The sequence below is a fragment of the Bombus pascuorum genome, chromosome 6, assembly GCF_905332965.1.
Source record: "Bombus pascuorum chromosome 6, iyBomPasc1.1, whole genome shotgun sequence".
NCBI lineage: Eukaryota > Metazoa > Arthropoda > Insecta > Hymenoptera > Apidae > Bombus > Bombus pascuorum.
This window is the reverse complement of record NC_083493.1, coordinates 3,584,960-3,607,601: the sequence shown is the minus strand read 5'-3', so window position 1 is coordinate 3,607,601 and position 22,642 is coordinate 3,584,960. Positions and strand designations below refer to the sequence as shown.

Here is a 22,642-nt window from a genome sequence, read left to right as displayed (position 1 = left end):
ATTTAGCTAATTAAATCATTTCTCGATTGAAAAATTGCTTCCATAAATCTCTTACTCGATGATTAATAGCCAACACTCAATCATGTTCCTGAATATAAACTCGTGTGTGATAAACTGTCTCAGCGACTCACCAACGTCATAATTAGAAATAACTTTCACTCGAAATACAAAATTGTTCTAATTGTTGTTGAACAAAGTTGTTCTAATAAGAAATGTCGTAAGTAAAGATGTTATTTTTCGTATTGTCACGCGTGCTACAAAGATTTAACAAGCCGAATCTATTAACTAAGGTAATCGACACAAAGTCGGAACAGGTGTGATTCCAGGTCAAATTAAGTATGAAGATTTATTCAATAAAGCAACCAAGTAGTCGGCTTGTAGGCGCAATCAGGGCTAGAGGGGTAAGCGAAGTTTGAGACGAGGAGGGGAGAGAAATGAATTTTACGGGTCGTGGTTCCTACGATCAGATAATTCACACGCACATTGCTTAATTATTAACGCGAACGTGTTCCGCGCTTGTCGAGCTAATCGTGCACTCGATCGCATGCGCACCGGCGCGTACCTACAATTTTGACAAAATTGCACAATCTGTCATTTACCTCTGCAAACAGGTTAATCGCACGCTAACGGACAAGAAACGTACGATTACCATACCTCAAGTAACTCGCTTTAACGAACTTCGTTACGGAGTTTTCTTTGCGCGTTGAATCCTCTTTCTGCCTTTCTTTCTTCTTTTCCTTTTCCTTCTCAATTTTTCTCGTGCGTTCTGACGTTCGCAAGAAAGGCTAATCAAATACGATAATAATAATTTGCACGCGCGAACATCGTACGAAAGTCGCTATTAGCGGACGTTTCAAAGCGTAGAAAAGAGTTTGCGTTATTCATGGCGGCGGGTGATGAGCGTGTCACGGTGAAGGGAATTAAGGACAGTCGATTCTTGGCGACTTGGCAGACGCAGGAACGCTAAAGGTTCCTCGCTACGAGAATGGACACCATAAATTCAAACGTCGCCGCACAACGAGTCGAAACTTCATCAAATCAGTAGAAACAGCGACAGCATATTAGTAAATAGAATTGGAAATTCTGCTGATTGGTAAATTGTGTTGAAACGTCCAGATATTAAGACGTTGATGAGGATTTTTCTGGGACAGTAGGAATGTTGGTAGGTCTGACTGCTTGTGTTAGAAATAAATGACAGTCAACCCTTTATTAAGCGCTATATTATGAGAATTTATGAATGTTAAATAGATTGTCCATGAAGAAAGAGTCAGTGTAAACTGCAATTACAAAATATTAATTTTAAGCAACAAAAATGTTCAAAGTACAACATATTGCTCCAGCAAAAAGATTACAGTGGTCACACAAGTATTTGCACTATAAAGGTATGTGCAAATAATTTTTGTAGCCACTGTGAAACGATTATCACGAATACTTTACTATTGGACAATTATAATCTCCAACCCTTAACTTCAATCTTGAACCGTTAAATCCTTAACTTGCTAAACAGCACGCTAAACGACAAACAGCAAAGCCATGAGGAAGCTGAATTTCCAAACGACAGCGAAATCAATGCGTACAGTTGCGGAGATGACGTCTCCACCTAAAATCCTACAACGAATGGAAGTAACTCGTGGTTCCATGGGCACAGGATGTTCCAATTACGCGATCGAGCAATTTCACCGGGGAAAGTAATATTTTTGCCGCGCGTTTCAATTATCGAGCCCGTAACAAAGTTTCACGTAGCTCGATGTCCCATGCACAGATACCGAACAAGAACGCGGTCGCAACTCCGTTTTCCTACCGTGTAACGTAGCGATGTATCCTTTCCTCTCTTCTACCACTTGCTATCTATATAATAACTGGTTAAATTCCGGTAGTGGCGATCCTTACGAACGGTAGCCTCTAATCAACCTAATTTCGGGTTCCTTTGGCCCCGAATATGGGCCAACATTGGAATTATTCGGTAATTGTAATGGATCGGAATGTTGCGCGTTCGCGTTCGCTCTTTAGGGCCACGCCGAGACTCGGCCAAGCAATTTCGTATCTTATGCTACGCTGCCCCTTTTTTCTTCGTTCTACGGTTCCTCCAACCTCCACCACCTCGTCGTTTCTCTGCCAGCCATTATCGAAGCCCGATATAGATTTGATTCTTGGCCCCGTTCGTCATTATCTCGATGCTTGCTTGCTTGTGCACCACCATACCGCGATTATTCCTCTAGTCGTTCCTCACCGTGTCTAGAATTCTTATGAAGCATCCTGGTGAGAAATGTCGATTCACGTCGCTGTCGATCTAAGGAGGAGCTCCTTAGACTGGTAATTCGAGAATCATAGTACGAGTTCCTTTGGACATTGCAGAGTAGCTTTCTTTAAATTACAGATCATCGAAGGGGAAGCCTGTCTGGTTTTTTGTTGTGTGGGATTAATGAGAGACGTTGGGGTTGCTCGGACAAGATCGCCGAGAACGGAAGATCCGACTGACGGATTGGATCCGTGGATTTGTTTGGGTAAATGTCATTTATTTTTGGGACTGGATGATTATTCTTTTGGCTCGTAGGTAGCGGCTTATGGAATGTTCTGTTGTACTGTGGACTTTGATTAGACATTTTGTCAACCGTAGGTCGTAGGTTTACAAACCGTGCTTCATCTATTATATTAACGGTTTTCATGTGCTCCCTCAATCAATTTTTTAGTCAATCATGAAATTATTAAAGTTAATTGTAGCAATTAATATCTGTATATACATTAAATACAAGTAGTATTTTCAAGAACTGAAGCAAATTAATTTCGTTCATTGTTTGTCAAATCTGAAAAACTTCTGCTCAGAAAAATATTCGATGAAAAACACCTTGAGTAAGTTATATCAAACTTTTCACAGATCATTTTTCATACAGTAGAGCTCCATTTGTTTGAATCGTCGAGGTGCAAATAGTTCATATAACTGGAATTTATTGATTTTTCTCCATTAGATATCTACGATTTTTCGTTGAAATAGTAGGAGGTCACGTTCAGCTAGATAGATAAGTGAATTCAGTCGTCTAGAGTTCCAGTTAATCGAGTAGTAACTAAAATTTCGTTTCAATAAATGAATTTCCTAAATGAAGTTTCGCTAGCAAATCTAAATTCCAAAATAAATTATTACAGATTTTAACTAGCAGCATAAACTATTTTTATATAGAATATATAAATATATTATAAATATATGCTTATACTGATCAAGTAAACAAACAAACAAACACAAAGCGTGTAAACTAATTCAACAATTTTCTGGCAAATTTCCGTTTTAAATCTTATCTTTCCAGTGCGATTTACAATAAAAGTCTAGTGGGACGAGCAATCAAGTAAACTGTGACACCCTAACGTGACACTACGATCGATCAGAAAGCTCCAGAAATGTAAATCAATCGGCAATTAAAAGCAATTTCCTTGCGGAGACGATTAAAATGGTCAAAGATTAGAAACTCTCTTTTGCATACGAATAAGAAATCATAGAGCCTCAATACATCAAAGAAAATTGTGATTCATATGTTCCTCCGGGATCGATTATTTTTCTTCCCGTTAAATCGTTTCAACTCTGCCGATCAAATTATTGGGTTCTTCACTGTTTAATGAATTCTAGGCTTTGCATTGCGTCAGAGGTATATTTATCGTGATGTCCTTGATGATCGAGAATGCCCAGTCCTGATTGAGATTAATTGCGAGATTTTTATTATGGTCATGTAGTTGACATTGCTGATGCAGGAAGAAGAAAACACGACTCGACTGCTAATAGTTCAGTTATTCTCTAGAAGAATTTCCACTTCAGTATAAACCATATCTTTAAACCATTTTCACAGCAATTGCAAACGGTGTTCATACCGTTCTCTCTATAGAAACCAAAATCAAGGGATTTTAAAAGATTGAAACTTCTGAAAATTTCATGAACCATTCCATTTATCTGAACCTTTTGGCTTGAGATTATCTTGGTAACCTCTTCAGTTCCTGTCGTGTCGCAACGTAAAATATTGAAATATACATAATTCATACTGAATAATCTTTACTCCGAAAGATTGGAACTAAAGTTGCAGCTCAGATTAAAATTTACAACGAACACAATCTTCCTTTATGACTCGATATTGGAGAGGAGGGATGGTATTCTAAATTCAATTCTAAGTTCTAGAAAAAACTTATTGGGAATGACGGAGCGAAAAGCAGCTCGATTTCTCGAGCAGACCTATCTCTTCTCTTTTAACTGGTACGATTTTCTTTGGTAATTGTATGCCGATTTTATGCAGCAAGTCAGTCCATTACAGATTCGAAGGTGTTCACCGTAAGATGGAAAACACGACGAGCTGCACGGCAAACAAAAGCAAATGTCGGCTGCATAGGACACGCATGTAGGAAAGAGATTAACACGGTTAATAGCATCAAATTGTAACCATAAAGAATACCCAAGCGAGCAAGAAAGTACATAGTGTAGAGCGGAGAGCTATGCAGCCAGGACTTTTTTTGTGATTTTAATATGCACGTGTTCGAGGAACATCATACCAACCGGATACAAGGGGATAATAATTTTTTAAATTGACCATCGTCCACCGGGCTAATGACTTTTCATTTCGCGACCGCAATTAAAATGAACGTTTTAACACTGTTCGCGATATCTTTACAAGTTGCTACGGCAGATACGCCTGATTATGCCCTTCGGCTACGCGATCTCTAGACAACGAAGAAAACGAAATTGAGTAATTTCGTTGATCTAATATTTGTTACACGTTAATGAGGATTACAGTGAGTGTAGACAAAATGGGTAATTAAAAATGGAAATTTTATGCGAGATAGGTAAACTGGATCGGAGAGTATTTATCAATGGATCAAAGATACTTATGGATAGGAAAATATAATCATTTTCTTTATGTTAGAATTTCATTTTGTTCAGTTCTTTGCTAACTTTTTTGCTGCTGTCTATAAAATGTGCTTCTTTAATTTTTTGAAGTTTTGAAATAAATGATGTAAAAATATTAAATAGAATTTACATTTCATAATCATTGTTTCCAAAAATTGAAAACATGACTTTACCACAAGAATTTGTATTTATCGTGTTTGAATCATAATCCATGTCACAGATGTGATTCGATAACGTGAAATAAGGAATAAATTAAATAACAGTCATATGTGTAATTAATACGATAGGATAATATAAACAGCAATGAAGCTTATTACTATAGCTTAATTATAGGTCTGAATTTTGAAAATGAGCTATTTTCTACGTTCTCTTATTATATTCGAAGTGCCTATCCAGAATATCATAGTCTTTACCAATTATCAAAAGATGCTTAAACTCGAAGCAAGATAAAAAATGACCAAGAAAGAAAATTTGTTTTCCTGCAATTTCAACTGAAGTCCGTGGAACGTCGATTATGAAAGATCATGAATTTTATTTCAGTTGTCGAGTTAACAAGGTAGCTGAAATTCTTGTATTATTGATCAGTCTTTGACCTTCTTTCACGCGTGCATTAAATTCGGTTTCATTTCTCGATTTAATTTCGCCACTCGAGGCCAATTTATTTTTTAACGAGCAAATGTGAAAAAAACAAAACGGGAGGGAAAGGCGGGGGCGGTGAGAACGTGTCGTAGTCGCTGAACAACACCGGATCGTTTGAAATAACACTTTGCGGAAGCGTAAATAAATTAAACTGATCTGCCGCGAGCAAATGTTACACGAACAACCGCGATTTTATGGCAATCAAACAATTTACACACCTGAATTTACACTGGGATATGCGATAATCGACATTAATAATCGAACGCTGAAATCTCCGCCACGCGATTTGCCAGAGAGAGAGAGAGAGAGAGAGAGAGAGAGAGAGTTTGAAAAATCTAAAATATCGAGACGTCTTTAAATACTGTTTTTAAATACGATATTTAACTCTGCTGTATTTTTCGCTTCCTCTTTACATTTGTATCTCTTCGAGTATTTTATTTTCTGATCAAATATTTAAAAACTATATTTTTATGACATCTACTGAAATATAATAACATCCATTTCGAGCCATATAAATCCAAAGAGAGCAACCTCTTTAGTTAAATATTAACCAGACGATTTACAAAAAATAAACGAATATTAAAATGAGAATAAAATGAAAATAAAATGAAAATAACTGGCATTAAATATATCCAAGTCTTTGTAAAACGAAGTACGATTCATTCCAGATAAAATACTAAAATGCACAAGCACCAACTTGTCCCTGAAGAACTTCCACAAAACAGCCTCTCGTCACTGATGAGTTAATCAGCTCGCCAACCAATTTACCCAGCGAGCTCACCCCTGACTGTTGAACCGCAAAACTCACCACGGAAGAGGAAAAAAATCCCTGAAGCACCGATCCCGTTCAAGAGACAAAAGGCGCTCGTCGATAGCGAAGAATCTCTGGTCGACAATCCTGCCGAGGCAATCCTGTTGCTAAAAAAAAATAGGGTCCATGATGGGGCCTCGTTGCTCGCAACGAGCCTCGGTCGAGAGCGTATCTCTGTCGCGGGAGTGTCCACTGAAACTGTTGGCCGGTCGCGTTTCCATGAAAGGGATCGCTGTTTTGCGGTTTACCGATGGCGAGGCGAAACGATCGGCCGGCTAGGAAATAGCTCGGTAAATAGCGCGGCTCCCCTCGTTAACTCGATTTAATGGCACGTCGTTAGCAGTCGTATAGCTGGGGACGTGATCATAAAAAAACGAGTGCACTCGGAATTCGGGATACCCGGAATCGGTGAGGTTCGCCGAGTTTGGTAGAACAGAGACACAACTCGAGAACGGAACCAGGACGAAACGTGTTATTGTACCTTACCGGTTCCCGTGTATCCGGTTCTCGGCTCAGGCAATATCTATAAAAGATGATAACGCCGCTGATTGCCGCCGTATAAAACTGCCAACCTAACTCCTGCCCGTTCGACGATTGTATAACTCAGTTAGCGATTCTGCTTTTCCGGGATAGGCGCTGTTGCCCACTGCTGATCGCTGTTGAGCATTGGCCGAGGGAGGTCTGAGAGATGAATTGATTCGATGGATCGTGTTGTAATTCTCGATGATGGCTGATTGTTGCTGCGGTGCAGCGGTTTTGGAAAATTTATGTAAAGTGGTATAAGTTACGATGTTGTTGGCCTGGTATCGGGTATTGTGTAATTATAATAGATGTGGTGCTCGTGAGTGAAGAAATGATGTTATTGCATAGATAATTCTAGTATTGCGAGGTGGGTGATATTTTGACTATTGTGAAATTTGAAACTATTTCAAATTCAAATCGAAGATTTGTTTTCTGTGGGAAATATGTAAAGCTGAATCGTGAAATAGATATATGAATTGAAACGCGATAAACGTTTAATACAGAAAGATATAAATGTATGTCTAGATTCAAGAATAATTTGCATAGAATGCAAGTAGTAAATGAGATGAAATAAACGCAGGAAATGTTTTATTAAACAAATGATTAAAGATAAACAGATAAATGATTTATTAAATAATAATTGAAGAACACGTTTCTCATTGACGTTAACGATAGAACAGTACATTTTTTCATGAAGAATACACGTTTCAATTTAAAGTACATAGTCGTCTCACACTTGAAAGATGAAGTTCAACTTCGTCGCGATATAGTCTTGGATACCCTTGGTTCTGTCACTCCTTTTGTTCTACCCTTTCTTTGTTGTTTGCAGTTTCTTTAAAGTCTCGGCTACAGAGGAGCATTTACAATTTTTGTTTGAAACAGCAGTTTGAAGTAGCGTTTAAAGTCGACTAATATTATCTTCTGCTTTGTGACGGCGCTTTTACGTATTCCCTTTGCTTCATCTCTTCTATTGTTTTAATCCTTCCCACGCGTTCGTAACTTCTGAAAAAAGCAAAAAGGTACTTATAATTTTTCTACTAAGGAAACATTGATGTTGTTTCGAAAAATAAAATATACTTCGCGATACTCGCATCTCCGTTATATATACTTCGGTTGAAAACCAGTTGTTTTTCGACAAAAAATAATAAAAGTAAATTTACTTTTTATATTTGTGTATATTTTACTAGTTATTATTTTATATTCTTAAGCAAACAAACGAATAGATAGTGGTTGAGGTTCTTTTATCGATCGAAAAAATACGCTAACATTTACGATCATAAAACGAAAGATTAGTTTCAACATGCGTCGAGCAAGATGCTTAGACCGTTCCAAGAATTACGATAATTTAAGTAAATCACATGATGTAATATCAGGTGTTAGGCATCTATGTTGTTTCAGAATTTTTTGCGTAATCCTAATTCCATGGTAGGAAAGCAAATAATTCCGTTCGCCAACCGTTATCCATCGGAATGTAACACAAGCCAGGTTTTTAAGTTTTTTCGCGAGAATATATTCATTTAAAATTTTTCAACAGAACGTTTCCTTTTCCTGTGAATCTGTGGAAGATGTAATATCTCGTAATACGAACAATATAAGAAGAATGAAATAAAATATGAGATTTTGTACGTCCGATATTTTTCTATATAGATGTACTTACATATTATATGGCGGTCATAGACGTAAAGAATAATAATATCACCATTTAAAGAACAGTAAAATAGGTAAAGAAGAAGAACGTGCCAATGTCAAGATAACAGACTCATCTAATACCACTTGACAAATTTTAAATACCACATTTCATTTCAAATGAAATACACTTGTAAGTACAATAATGGTGTATTCACCATTTAAATTCTTTCACTATTTTAGCTCTACTACGTCTAGCGCCATCAGTAATTCATTTAATTTCTTCAAAAACAAATAAAAGTTCCGAATTAAAAAGCTTCAAGGTAAACTGAATTCATCACTCTTATCATTGCTTATCAGCTCGCATCATAAATCTTATTAATTAATGGCAACCACAAAAACTATCACAAAGTATACAGCATGTCGGGTATCGAGTTCGTGAAATCGTACAGACGGTCAAATATGAATCAACGATGCGATGATTGTCTACTTAGCCAGGTAGCAACAAAGGCTTAGACCCACGAACCTCCTAGCAAACTGACTCCATATACAAACAGCGAGACAACGTAGGCCTAGAACGACGAACCTGATGATTCACAAGCAATTTCATATTTGCGCGGCTAAACAGAAACAGAGAATCCGAATGTCACGAATCGTGAAACTTGTCGACCGATCGGTTGGCATGTCGGCGGTGTTGGACACCGGCAGGTTTCCCCATTAGCATCGCTCGACAGGCGAGGTTGTTGGTCCAGTGTGTCTGGTTTCGCGAGCGTGAAGCTCGCGCGTGCTCGTCTCGTGGAACGCGGCCTGGACGTGCAGGATCGTCGGTCGTATCAGCGGCACATGGCGTAGAAACCCATTATGAATATTCAACCGAGGGTAGCCGGCATGGCTGCGTTCGAATCCATTATTCATCGCCACGGCGGCATCAGACCGCGCGCTGCATTTTCCACCGGGTCTGGGACCTGGGTTAGGTCGGGGAGGAAGAAGGTTACTTACCACTGGCCAGGGAACAGGAATATAGGTGAGCTACGGTCTGGAGAGAGATAAAGAGAAAAGGTGAGAAGGAATGATCGAGGAACTGGTAGCGGACAAGAGGAAGAGGTTGAAGTAGAGCAGAGATGGAGGGAAGGAAGATTGGAGCGTTGCGAGGAAGAAGTTACGAGTATAGGAGAAGGAGGGAAGAATAGGAAAATGAGAAAGAGAGACAAAATGTGACTAGAGAGAAGAGAGGGATATGAGAAACTTGGAAAAGAGGTCATAAAAATTGCAAAAGGTGGAGAAACGAATCGCGGGGGAGAGGAATGGAAATATGGAAAAATAAAGTACATGTGAAAGAATAGTGACCAGAAAACAGCAGGAGAATATAAATTACAAATATAAGGAACGAAAAATAAAAGATGAGAGAAAAGGAGTTTAAAAAAAGAATTGTTCATGGTATTTTTATTTGTCCGTTTTCCCTTGGTTCGTCGTGGTCGTTCTCTTCTTTTGGATCTACGTGTGCCTCTTCTGCGCGGTCTCGTTCTCCTTTGGGATCCTCACCCTCCTCACAACCGCTGGTTCCTCTGGTCGTTTCGCGTGGTTTTATTCGTTGGCGGAAAGAATGCGCTTCGTTCGGCCTAGTAATCAGTTCGGGAGAGCCAGCTGAGGAAGAGGATCGCTTACGCAACAGAAACCCGTCGTCAAATTTTTTGAATTCCTGAAGGCGCGAAATAAACCGGGCTCTCGTGATAGAAATCCATCTTGTAAAATTAAAAGTAACTTGTTGTTTGTGCTATCTGTTCTATGGCAGAAAAATATATTACATTATATTAAGATTATCTTAACTAGTTCTTAATTTCTGGTTAATACATCTAGTTAGATTTCTGAATTATTTATATAGATTTCATTTAATTTTTAGCAGCAGAAAGATATTAAATCTCTGGTCAATCACAGTCAGAATATAGAGAGGCAAATATATGATATACACTTCGATACAAATAATTTAAAAAATACATATAATAAATCGTTTTGTACGATACGTATCATAAATAAACGACTTTTCATCAAAGTTCCTGAATCACGACATAATTACTCATTATAATTACAACTTAGTTATAGTGAAAAAGCTATTACTTTCGACCTTACTTTCTCAAAAAAAAAAAAAAAAAATTGAAAGAAGAAGAAAGAGGGAAAATGAGGAACAAGATAATGAAGATGCGTTTTTCAATTCCATATCGCAAGTAAGCAGCTGGGCAATTTCTAGTTACACGATCCAACGAATGCCCAAGCATACTGGTTATCATTTGAAGAGCGTTCTACATAAAATTGCGTTCATTATACCCGTGACGTGTTAAGGGCAAGGAAAAGACAAATAGCGTTGCAAAGAAAATAATAAATCGAGTGGAGGAGGAATTCGAAAAAAACATCCGTGGTGATTTACTTATTTATTTATCCTCCTATATCGATATATCGCAGGTACCAACTGGTTCGGTGTTTGAACCGCAAAATTGAAGCGTGGAGCGCGTTTTGCAATTATCTAATTCGAGCGAAAAGCTTGCTTGCTAAATTTTATATTTTCATTTTGTTTGGAAAGAGGGGGAACTCCATTCGGATTTTTTTAAAGTAAATCAATGTGCTGTGATTTGTGACTTTTGGAAAATTTAAAATTATTATTAATAATTTATAAATAGTTTATTATAAGTTATTATTATGTTATATTATAAATTATTATTAAGTTATTATAAGTTATTATAAATAGTTTACTATAAGTATATGAATCTGAATTGCGAGAGAGATTATAGGTACTGTGTAATTTCAATAGAAAGATTTTTCTGTGAAAAAATCCTGCTCGGTGATAAGTCTCGATTTTGAGAATCGGTAGATTATATAGCGATTATTATTTAAGGAAAATTTGAATATTATAAGATATATATAATTTTTATAATTAATTCTTGTAAAAGAAGACATTGTTTTAATATTACGATATTCAAGGTACATATTTCATCAGATTGATATTTTCTAATTACTATTAATTGAGCACGTTTATCCGATGATAGCAGCCCGATAATAAAGCAGTGATAAGATTTCGCTGATTATTATCGATAACAATATTATTAAATCTTTAGTGACAATATATTAAATGTATTTTGGCAGTGTATTAAATTGAAGCATTAAAATTGGAAAAGATTCAATTTGCTGTGCTTTAATCAAATAAAACCATAATGTATGTGTTTGCTAATCACACGAAGCCGTATATCATAATTTCTATATAGTGGATAAATTATAGCTTTTATATCTTTGACATAAATAATGGATGTTTCATAAGACAGATCGATAATTCTGTGAAGCACAATGTAATAAGATATATCCTTTTATTAGCGAGACTGTAATTATCAATCAACATTCATGTAACATCTGAATCGTCCATGATAACTTTATGGAGAATTGCAGCCACAAGATTTACGTAATAAAAGAAGCCCATATGGACATCTTTGTCGTTAAAACTATAGATCATTCACGTAATTTGAATAACAATTCGTGGAAATAAAAAGCCTGGAAATTCTTTTTCTATCTTATCTGTGTTGTTCAAAATTAGTTTATTTGATCGCTAACTAGGCGTTTCGTCTTGTTCTAGGTAAGTTGTGACCGGAGAACCGCGGTGAACGTTTGGATAATATTTCGGCGGTAGAGCTCAGAATGACGTTCAGATGCATGCCAGCCTTTCAGACACTTGGAGGCGGTGACTGCGGTGCATCCTGGGTAAGTGTGTTGTTCTTATGTAACTTGGTTGCCGCAATCCCTGTGAACGAAACGTCACACAGACTTATGCGTTTCGACCTTTCTTCCATGCGATTCCACAAAAGAATTTGTATTTCGCGCTCATCCAGACACATTTTCAACGCCTCTCGCAATTTTCTAGTCAGTCAAAGATGATCTGCTAGACGTGCAACGCTTTGAGATAGTTGTGAAATCAGAGATCGGAAAAGACTTGGAGTAGCTATAAGAATACGACAATGCAACGTTAAAAAAATAACAAACTTTAATAGTTTTATTCATTTGAAAATAATGGGAGTTCTACTGTACGTGAATTACAAATTATTCAATTACTTTACATAAATCATGTAAACAATTGCTACTTTTAAATATCGTATTTAGGTAGTCGTCGACTTGTATATCTTAATATTCTAATTTTCACTTGAAAATCGTTTTCGATTACCCTCGTAACAGCTCGAGTTAGCAGTTAAAAAATGAAATCTTTCCCTCGCGTATCTTCGGGAGGATCAATGAAAACCTTATTTTCTCTGTTGCATGTTCGCTCATTTGTTTACTTATCTCTCGACTACATCGTTCGACACGGCACGTTAAGTTTGTCCGGTTTCGTAGCATGTTTCCTGATTTCATTGTCGGTGAGATAGCATGATCTCTGTTAATTTAAACGAGAACGCAATCTCTTTTCTCGATTATCCACTCGCTTGAATGGCCTCAGAATTACATTTGAGACTTCGTATCAATGAATGGTAAAAGAAATAGGAGAATAAATAAAGGATAGGGTCATGAAGAACTACAAAACGTTGAACACGTCTATGATATCTCGTTGGAATAATTCTTGACTTTTACGATTAATAGATAGCCTCGTTAGCTACTTTGATGGCTGACGTAGATTGCAATAAATAATTCCCAAAGAGATTAGGTGTCCATAAACGCGACTATAAGTTTTCTTTGACGTTTAATGAAATTACTATATTTTCATAACCACACATACATTTTCAAATTCGTTTCGAATTTTACCAATATAATCAGGTAGCTCTGTCTTGTCACAGTTCCAATAGAATTTTATAATGTCTGTAACACACATAATACCTATATACCTATTTTAAAGAAGTTTCTATAAGTTTTCAAACATTTTCACGAGCTGCTATACTTAATTAAATCAGCAAAACACAAATCCCTATGCGAACGAATAACAAAATCTTTTTAACGAAATTTCTAAACTCCTGGAAATTTAAATCCGCGCAAACGGATAAGAAAAATTAACGGACTACGATCCCGCACGCGTTAACTAAAGCATTTTCATGAAACCAAAACTATGGCGAGTTCTACGGAAAGAGGACCGGCTCGCCATTATTTGCCAGTAAACCTGATAATTAATTCAACGACTTTAAACCACTGCAGGAAGCGGCAGTGCGAAAGAAAGATTCAATTAAAGGTACAATGCTCTTTTCGTCGCTGTCGTTATTACTTTTTGCGCGAATATAACGACACAATCGTCGATGATGAAATTTGCTATATGCATCGGGAACGCCGATGCATAAACCACTATTTTCCTTGGAACGAAACGCTTGTTCTATTTGCCTGTCATTGTTTCCATTAATTCTGTTTGCTCTCCAGAAAGTTTTCCATGCTCAAGGAACCAGAGAAAACTGCGAAAAAAACACCGTCTAATTGTTACTCGTTGAATGGGAATTGTAACAAGCCCTTTTCATTAACGCAGAAGGTTTTGTACTTACATCGAAAAGAAATTGCGAAATCTCTTTCATCGTGGAATAAAATCTATTGCTGTGTGTGCATTCTTGTCAGATATTTGCTAAACGCAAACTAAGAATTAGTGCCTTAAAATGTTCTATGTCTATATAGTATTTAATTCATCGGATAACATATCTAATTTATTGGATGTGAGAAACTTAAAATTAAAAATTTAACAGACTTTTCGAATAAGATCTTGCCAGACATAATAGAAATCGCTTCGCGTATTTAGTGCAATAGTAAATTCCGTGGTTGTGCAACCTCCCCTGAGCGATTATCATTCATAGTGTTCAATTCCGGCGTTCAATCTACTCACGATTCTCAATGCAAATTTAATCGTGTAGCAAAAAATATTTGAATTACGGAAATGGTTTTAGACAGCTTCAAGCCGATACGTGTACTAACTGTCTCGAAAAGGTTAAACATATTAATTTTAATCTTTAACCACGTCGTTACTCAATATACGTACTCGATAACGACTAAAAGTTACTCGAGAATTGTTATTAAGAATTATGAATTTATATAACTTTCAAGAGAATGCCGCAAGAAAGCAATTACTTGGTTTGTTATTTCGTTTGAAACTTGCTGCAATTACAATGTTCTACGTGATAAACTTAAACTTTTCTTTTAGTAAGAAAATGTATTTCTCTTAAGAAATAAAATAGTCGTAAAATCTGCTTATCTGTCGCCAAAGAACTGTTGTACGAACAATTGAGACAAATTGATTCTTTATTTCATGATACTATAGCAAAATAATTTCATTCAAATTTAAATTATTAACAATAGTTTCTGTACTCGTGAAAAATTTCAACTACATATGTTGCAAAATTATTTCGAAAAGTATTCGGCATTGTACAAGAGCGGTGCCTGAAGAGAAAAAGAAAACAACCCTGAAAAGAGATGAGATCCAGTTCTCAACGAACGAAAAACATTTAAGCGAGATTTCAAAGGGGTTGGAAATATTTTTTACGGATCATCAAGTAACGAATTAAAACACAAAGTGGAATATCGAGCGGTCAGTAAAAGCGAGATTCGCGGAATTATAGAAACGGGAAAGGAGGTCGGCAGCAGCCATTTGCCGCGGATAATAAACGCGATAAAAAGCCAACTTAACGCGGCTGCGCGGTCGTGAAGTTTGCGGGTACGAACGAAGGATTCAAATCTACCTTCTTATTCTCATTCCGTTGTTATTACTTTGTTTCCTTTCTCCCCTCTTTCCGAGGCGAGTAAATAACTCCTCGTTTACTCACCCTACCCCCAAGTTTATAATGGAGATTATCTTATTTGCCTGTTGAGACTCGTTTCAATCCGCCAGGCGAAGTCCGAGTCTTCGCTTGGTTCCTGGGAAAACGACGAGAAAACCGAAGGAAAGTCGCGAGCCTTTGCGAAACAAAGAAAAAGGGGATGTTACTGTGGAAAAATAAGGAAACGATCGTGGTTAGATTTAATGAAATCCTCGGTGCTCTGTCGAGTTCCACGACATTTGAGAATAATATATCGTTCTCTGAAAAATTGAAACATCGAAACAAATTGGTGTCTTTCAGTCTAGATAAAAAAAGGACGTAGAATTGTAGAGCTTTATGTGGAATATGACATCTCTCGTGAATTTGTAGTCTTTCCTCGCGATATTCGAACATCACCATACCACCACAAACACATTAAAGTATATACGCTGCTACGAAACACGGTTGCAGAATATAACAACTTCCAAGTCATACAGCACCATGTAGGATTCAAACGCGTGTTCCATTATTCAGAATCCCTCACTTCATTCTTTATATTCACCTAAAAACCGTATCCAGCTTTCGTCACGGACAAGGACCGTAAATCTGAAACAAGCCGCAAATTAATACGATTCGCCGATTTTTCGACACCCCGATCATCGAGATCTTACTCCTGTCCTTGTATTTCACGAGTATTTCCCCACACTGTGTGATTGCCGATCCACCAGTCCGTTTCTAGCCATTCGATGCGGCCAACGAATCGCGCGTAGAGCTGCACCTTGCAATTACGCAGAAAGGCGGTCCACCCACTCCGCGACTTCGCTGGTTGCGGCACGGCGTAACAGGGCCCCTCCACGACTTCTCTTCCCCCTCACTGATCCCCGTGTGCAGTTTCATTATTAATTATCAGGTCGCCAGTGTGTTATTAGTGCACTAGGAGAAACCGCCCGCCTCGCGGCGCGACTCAATTCGAAGGAAGAAGCGGCCCGATCCTTAAGCCGACGATGATAAATAACGACGTGGCGGATACACGCGCACGTATAATCTGCTGCACGGTCGTTTTGAGTGACACGCGGCTGTAATTACTATTATCAATTAGCGGACGGCAGAGGAGATTTATGAATTAAGAATAAAAGCTGCCGTCGAAGATACTTTCATATTTTCTATCCTTGAGTGTTTAATCTTTGGCGTGATGTAGATTTTCGAGATTGTTCTACTTGAAATTTTTATTTTACTTGAAAATTTGTTCTACGATGAAATTTTACTTCCATTCTTATATCGTTGAAAACGATAGGAAATTTCATCGTTATAGTGCTTTCATCTATAATCGGATTTTTCTTTGCTCGCGAGGATAGGATATTGGCAGATTGTTTTGTCGAACAAAGTCGCTTCGTCTCGAGTAAAAGCGAACGACGAACAACGTGAACGTTAATTAGACGCTTTCCATTGTCTACAAAAATGGGAAAGATTGAAAGCATCCAAAAATTATCTTACCTACTTCTCTCGTATTTCTCTCAAGAATGAAGAATCTTTCAATCACTGTGCCGATCTCAATGGACACCTGTTCCGCGAGACATAGCTCTCCGTAAAAAGGAGTTGCCGATGGAAGGCGCACCAGATTCCCTTGAGGAAGGAGATCAACAATCCCATCAGAGATTTATAATGATGCACACGAGCGCTCCTAGTTGCAATCTAGCGCTAAGCCATTTAATGCCGCGTGAGACGCGTAATTATCATATTCAAATTGTCAGGTATGCTTCGGGGACAACGAGTCGCGTTAATGACTCGCGTGTATCGTACCCAAGTCGACGTCGTTGGCAACGATGTCCAGTGGGTATATCAGTCGAATGACGATCCTACACCAGTCAATTGGTATTTAACAGCTATCGGAAGAACGGATAATTAGAAACGAGAGGAGAAAGACACGAAAGAGACGCGGAAGCAGAAACAGGAGAAGGTCGTAGACCTTTCCTCTTCTAATTATTGGCTGATAATTAATGTGACGTAATTAAAAAGGAGAAACGACGCGGACAAATGGCGGCGAATTGGCGTGGCATTGGCCGACCTGCGTGCATCGTGTTTAGCCTGCCGTTCGTTTTTCTCGCATAACGAACACATTTATTTCTACACAGTAATGTACGACAATGCAGGCCGGCCGAACTACGACACGAAACAAAGCACGCTGTAGCTGGTCGGCGCGCGCCTATACGCCAGAAACCGCTTCTTAGCAAACGAGCTGCGCGCCGGCACCCTGAGGGGCGGCGAGTATTTCACCAGAATTTACGTTGCGTTTCACGCTGCTAATACCGCTGTAGTATAATTATAATTAGCGGGCTACGCCCTTCACACCGCCCCTTGGAAAGTTCGCCGTGTCGGATACCTGGCGCGCGTATCCTTCACCTTGATGTCCAGCGACCGGCTCGATGGCCGCGTCGCTATGTTGCTCTTGCTTTCGCGTCGTCGCGTCGCGTCAGCCCGGTTTCACCTCGACTCTGCTTCTTTTATTACGATTAGCTTATCTTTTCGACGCTTCCAACGGAATCTCTGTACGTTTTCTGTGACGAAAGGTCATCATTTAACGCGAAAATGGAGATTTTCGGTCTGACTGAATTAAGAAAATATCGTGGAAATATGGTAACCTTGAACGATAATTTGTCAAACAACAGTTATGACATCGTAACATTGACATATTACAAGATATGGGTTGTATATATAAACAAGATGTGGTGGGCATATGTAAACTACTTTTCATATTTAAAACATTTTAAGGCAAATAGTATAATCCAGTGATTTGTAATGTGCAAAATTTATTCGTAGCAAACCTGTTGCTGCTGTACAAGAGAATTTATTATTGCGGATAACTTGTAATTTGCAACTTGCGAAATTTCACTAGTAATATTAGTCCAATTCTGCAAGTTTTGAAAAATAATATGATGAGACAAAAGTTGGATGTCAATGATAAATGAAATTCATTAGAAAGTTACTTTCGCGAGTAAAAACGAAGGTCGAACATCCACATCATACATTTTTTTATACAATGTTTATACGAATATTTGTATACGACGGTGGTGGTAGGTACATAGATATTGGCCAAAAGCTTTTACCCTTTTCACGGGAAAAATTTGAAGCCGAATTACACGACAAACAATATATGCACATTTGTTCGACAGATATCGTATTTTTCTACAATTTGCAAGCGGGAAAAAAAATGCACAGATTGTAAATCAGATTACATATTGTAGAATTGCAAATTTGTAACTGTGAATGCAGCACCGAGCGAAATATATTTTTTCCCCTCAGAAACTTTTTTTAAACGCTATATGAAAAATTTATCTTTCGATGTTTCATTTGCTGTTTCAAGTTCAATGACTCTGTCGCTCGCTGTAGTTTTCCCTCGTTCATTCATAAACCTATCGTTGAAAATCATCTAAAACTCTTGTTTTTTTTACAAATAATCTACAAATAATTTTTCGTATCAAAAAACAAAAGGGAATCGGACGGTAATATTTTTTAATTAAATAGACAAGGGAAACTCTTCAATCCTACGGAAACTAACCTTTCGTTCAAAATTCTGTATCGACATCGTCATCAAGATTTCCTGGCGAAACTGCGCCGCAAATCGAAGATCCTATCCACATATAAAGCCTATCAAAATATTCCAATCTACGGGTAGAGATACCGAGAGCTTTGGCTTCGGCTCTGGCCGAATCCCGTCCGATCGAAACTTCGATCACGCCCAGCGCGTCTGTCCAAGGGATCCATTCTGGATCCTGATCGAGATTGCCCGCGTTCAAAAGGGAGGCAGATGCAAAACAAGCGGCGTTTCGCCTCTCCGCTTGTCCGCCACTTAGCGCACCGCGATCATGGAGTTTCCATGGGCAGCGTTCTGCACGGCATGACACCGGCCAATCGCGCAAAATTACGTGGAGAGGCCGACAGAAACGGAGGGAAAAAGGAGGGAAGCGAGCTGGCACAGGGTGAACAGGGTAAAGGAGGGGAGGGAGAGAAAGGAGACGAAGAAGGAAGAGAAGCCTCGGCTCGATGGTGGCCAAGAGAAGAAAGAAGAGAAAGAAGAGACGAAAAAGAGGAGAAAGAGAATGGTGCGCGTGCCTCCGGGCGAAGTCTTGGGCCTCGCGTGCCCAGGCATGGCCTCGTCTCACTCTCGAGCGTTCGCGGTCAGAGGTCATCATCGAGCACGAGCCACCTTGGGGTTCTCAACCTCCCCTCGGTGTTGCCGACGCCGATATAAAACTGCCTCATTAAAGGCGTTTGCGAATTCCGAGCGTGCCTCAAATCGAAGACGAGTTAGCTGGATTTGATGGGGGCCTTCGAATATGAGAACGCCTTACGCCGATTTCCTCGCGTTTTTCGTTCGTTTTGTGTTTTCTTCCTTTCTTTTTTTTTTTCTTTTTTTCGTAGTACGAGTTGAATTACTATTCTTTGACTTAAAATTCTATTACGAATAAACTGTTGTTCTCGATCCATCAGCGGCACTTGACAGTACCTCGGATAGTAATATCTCAGATCGCCGTAGGAAAAATGATAGATCTTGAGCAAAGCCGCATAGACGCTATAGACGACTCGTTTTATACCACACTAATGAGATATAAAACATCAGATCGATCGTGCGTCTTCTGGCCAGTGCTCGCGATGTTTGCATATCGTCCTCCAATCGCCTTCTAAGCGTTTCAATAAACTATCGCGTAAAAGCAATAATTAACCGTACAGGTAGAAGCGATTCCAGAGCGAAGGCAGCTGATCGTGCATTAAGATCATCCGTAAAGGGCGACGCATGACGGTCATTAACAAAAATTTCGTCCGCGGGATCGGCGACTCATTCATTTTGCTTAATAACTATAAATTACGGGTTATCTCGATCGGCTTCGTGACCGGCAAGTCCTATGAATTTCAGCGTGAACGGGAACGTGGCACCCCCGTGTAACCTTGCTAGTCTAATGCGCGCGATTAAATCGCCATCGCCGATGGACACGGAAAAAAGAGACCAACACGGCGAAACGAAAGAAAGAACGAACAAACTGAAGAAAGAAAAGAAGAAAGGGGGAGATGGTTCGCGTACCGTGGTACAGGGCAAGGAAATTTTTCTAAACCAATATGTCGGCTTGTAATCAGGCTAAGTGGCCCGTTCGCTGTTTTAATGCCATAAACACCGCCCAAGCTCGGAACTTGTTTGCGATCGAGAAACGATCGCGCATTAAGCTGGAAGTATGCACGCGGCGTATCGGTAGGACGTGGCCAGTTTTTCCACGGAGCTTAACGGGAACAGTCTTAAATCATACACTTAAACCGATCATTACAGAATGTCTTGAATCAGTTACGTTTTAACGGGGGGATATTTATTACCGTCAGCTAGGGAGATAAGGTCCCTCCTCTACCCCTTTTGTATCCCACCCCTTTATCTAGACCGGTCAATTAGTCGGTTAAACATATGACGGTATCCGAAACCGGTTTCCACGCGGAGCGTATGGATTTTTGTTTAGATGCTAATTATTTCCTGCCTCTTCTTGGCTCTGCCGCCGAAAATTATTTGCTGAATAAAAGATCATGGATCGAATATAAAAACGAAAATCACGCGTACAAGTCGCGAAGAAAATGAACATGACGTAAGAAAGAATTTTTAGATGATTTGAGAAAAGTACTTGATCTAGAAAATAATTACGAAAGTGTGTTTGAGCTGATTCGTGGAAGTTAAACAACTATAATATCATTATATTTGAAGATGTGTAATTTCTATATTTCGAATTATTTATATACGATATATACGATATACAATATGTTTATTTGTATACAATATTTCTTCTTCAAAGTGTTATGTTTGAATCTAGGAATATAGTAACATTTACGTTTGGTATATTGGTATTTCTTTGGCCACATTCGTCGTGATTTGTAACTATGCTCTCTAGATAATTCAGAAAACGTGGGTAATGGTAGAGATCTATAAACGCTAGTTTCAGAAGCTCTTCAGATACGACAGCGGAAGCCGGTAATGGAGTCGGTAAGCAAGATATCTGCAGGAAGTTGAGAGGATAACGAAAGATTTTATACTTACTTTATTTTCTCAGTAGATGGTCGTAGTATGTATTGCTGTGTAACGCGTATTGATTTCAAACACATCCATTTAAGTTTCTTAAGTTTCGGTGTTTTTACATTTATATATCAAATATTCGTTTATTAATTTCCTTTTATGTAACTATAAATAAGTCATGTTAATAATTGGCGTAAATATTTCATCCATGTTATTAAATATAATTTCTAAAACATATACATCATGAAATTATCTATTACGTTTGTTTACAATATTTAACAATAAAATACTCAATACAACTAACTTCAATCAACTTTCCATCAACCGGCAAATGAAATTAAATCAGAAACCAATTTATTTATCTGTCAACTTCCTTATTTTGTCATCTTGATTAATTATTTTCACCAATTATTTCATATTCGTTATAACTAAACCCTCAAATTAAGATCACATTCATGATACATTATTCATGATGTACATTACTGAAGTTTTAAATTACACGCTATATGATCCACGATCAAACCTAAAAGTTCTTCATCTTGACAGTCTTCGAACGAATCTAAACATTGTTTCCTTGAACAATCCCTATCACGTTCTTATACTTTGACAAACAACACCAATTAACGTTACTACTGAATCGAGTTCGATCTCAGATACGAACGTGCTTTCAGGGTTGCGTACTTTTATCGGAAAATAGTCTCGCCATTATGGATAGCACAAAGGGTGCGAAGACTATCGAGCAGGTGGCGAGACTCACTCGTCCCGAATTGTCCAGCGAGCGAGTCACGTCGAATAGCGTTCCGCGAGAAATATGCAAGCTCACCGTAGAAACGGTCGATTATCGGCGGCAATATCGTGTGACGGATAGCTTTTGAGATTTACGCGAAGATACCAGCCATGCCTTTTCTTTCGCGGAACGAAGAAACGGCTAAAGACATTTTCTTACCGTTAGCCCGATAGGATCTCCTTATTGATAGAGTCCGCGAGGGGCGAGGAATTTTTAATTAGCCCGGAGCACGTCGATTAAATCTTGTCGAGTAATTACGAGCCGGCCTCGTCAGCCAACGGCTATCGAGCCTCGTAACCGTGGCCGCGTTCGGGCAACTTCTTGCTTTCGTTTCGCGATACGCGTTCGAGTTTCAACGGTGGCCTTTTATCTTTCGATGACAGTCGCGAATCTTCTTGCGCCACTGATAATTATATCTCGGTACAAGTAACCTCCGTTGCCTCGACTTTTCAAGATACGAGAGGATAGAGATGATACTAGTTCGAATTGAAATTTTGACAACTCGAGTTATTGATTCGCCATATCAACGTTCCGACAGATTTATTCGCATTAGACTTGTGAATGCTGAGAATAAAATCTCTGAGGTTAAAAGGCAGTAAGAGGATTA

The 22,642-nt window shown here is 38.6% G+C and overlaps 1 protein-coding gene across 2 annotated transcripts in view; it reads left to right on the top strand.

Annotated features, from left to right (window-relative positions):
- LOC132908009 (transcription factor AP-2-epsilon) overlaps positions 1-22,642 on the top strand; it is a 202,637-nt gene that overhangs the window by 77,016 nt on the left and 102,979 nt on the right. The window contains exon 3 of one of the 2 annotated variants that reach the window (XM_060961525.1): positions 12,099-12,218. The exons of the other annotated variant lie outside the window; for it this stretch is intronic. Coding sequence (XP_060817508.1) covers positions 12,156-12,218 — 63 coding nt within the window. The 5' untranslated portion in view covers positions 12,099-12,155. The remainder of the gene's footprint in view (positions 1-12,098; positions 12,219-22,642) is intronic. 2 annotated transcript variants of the gene reach the window in all.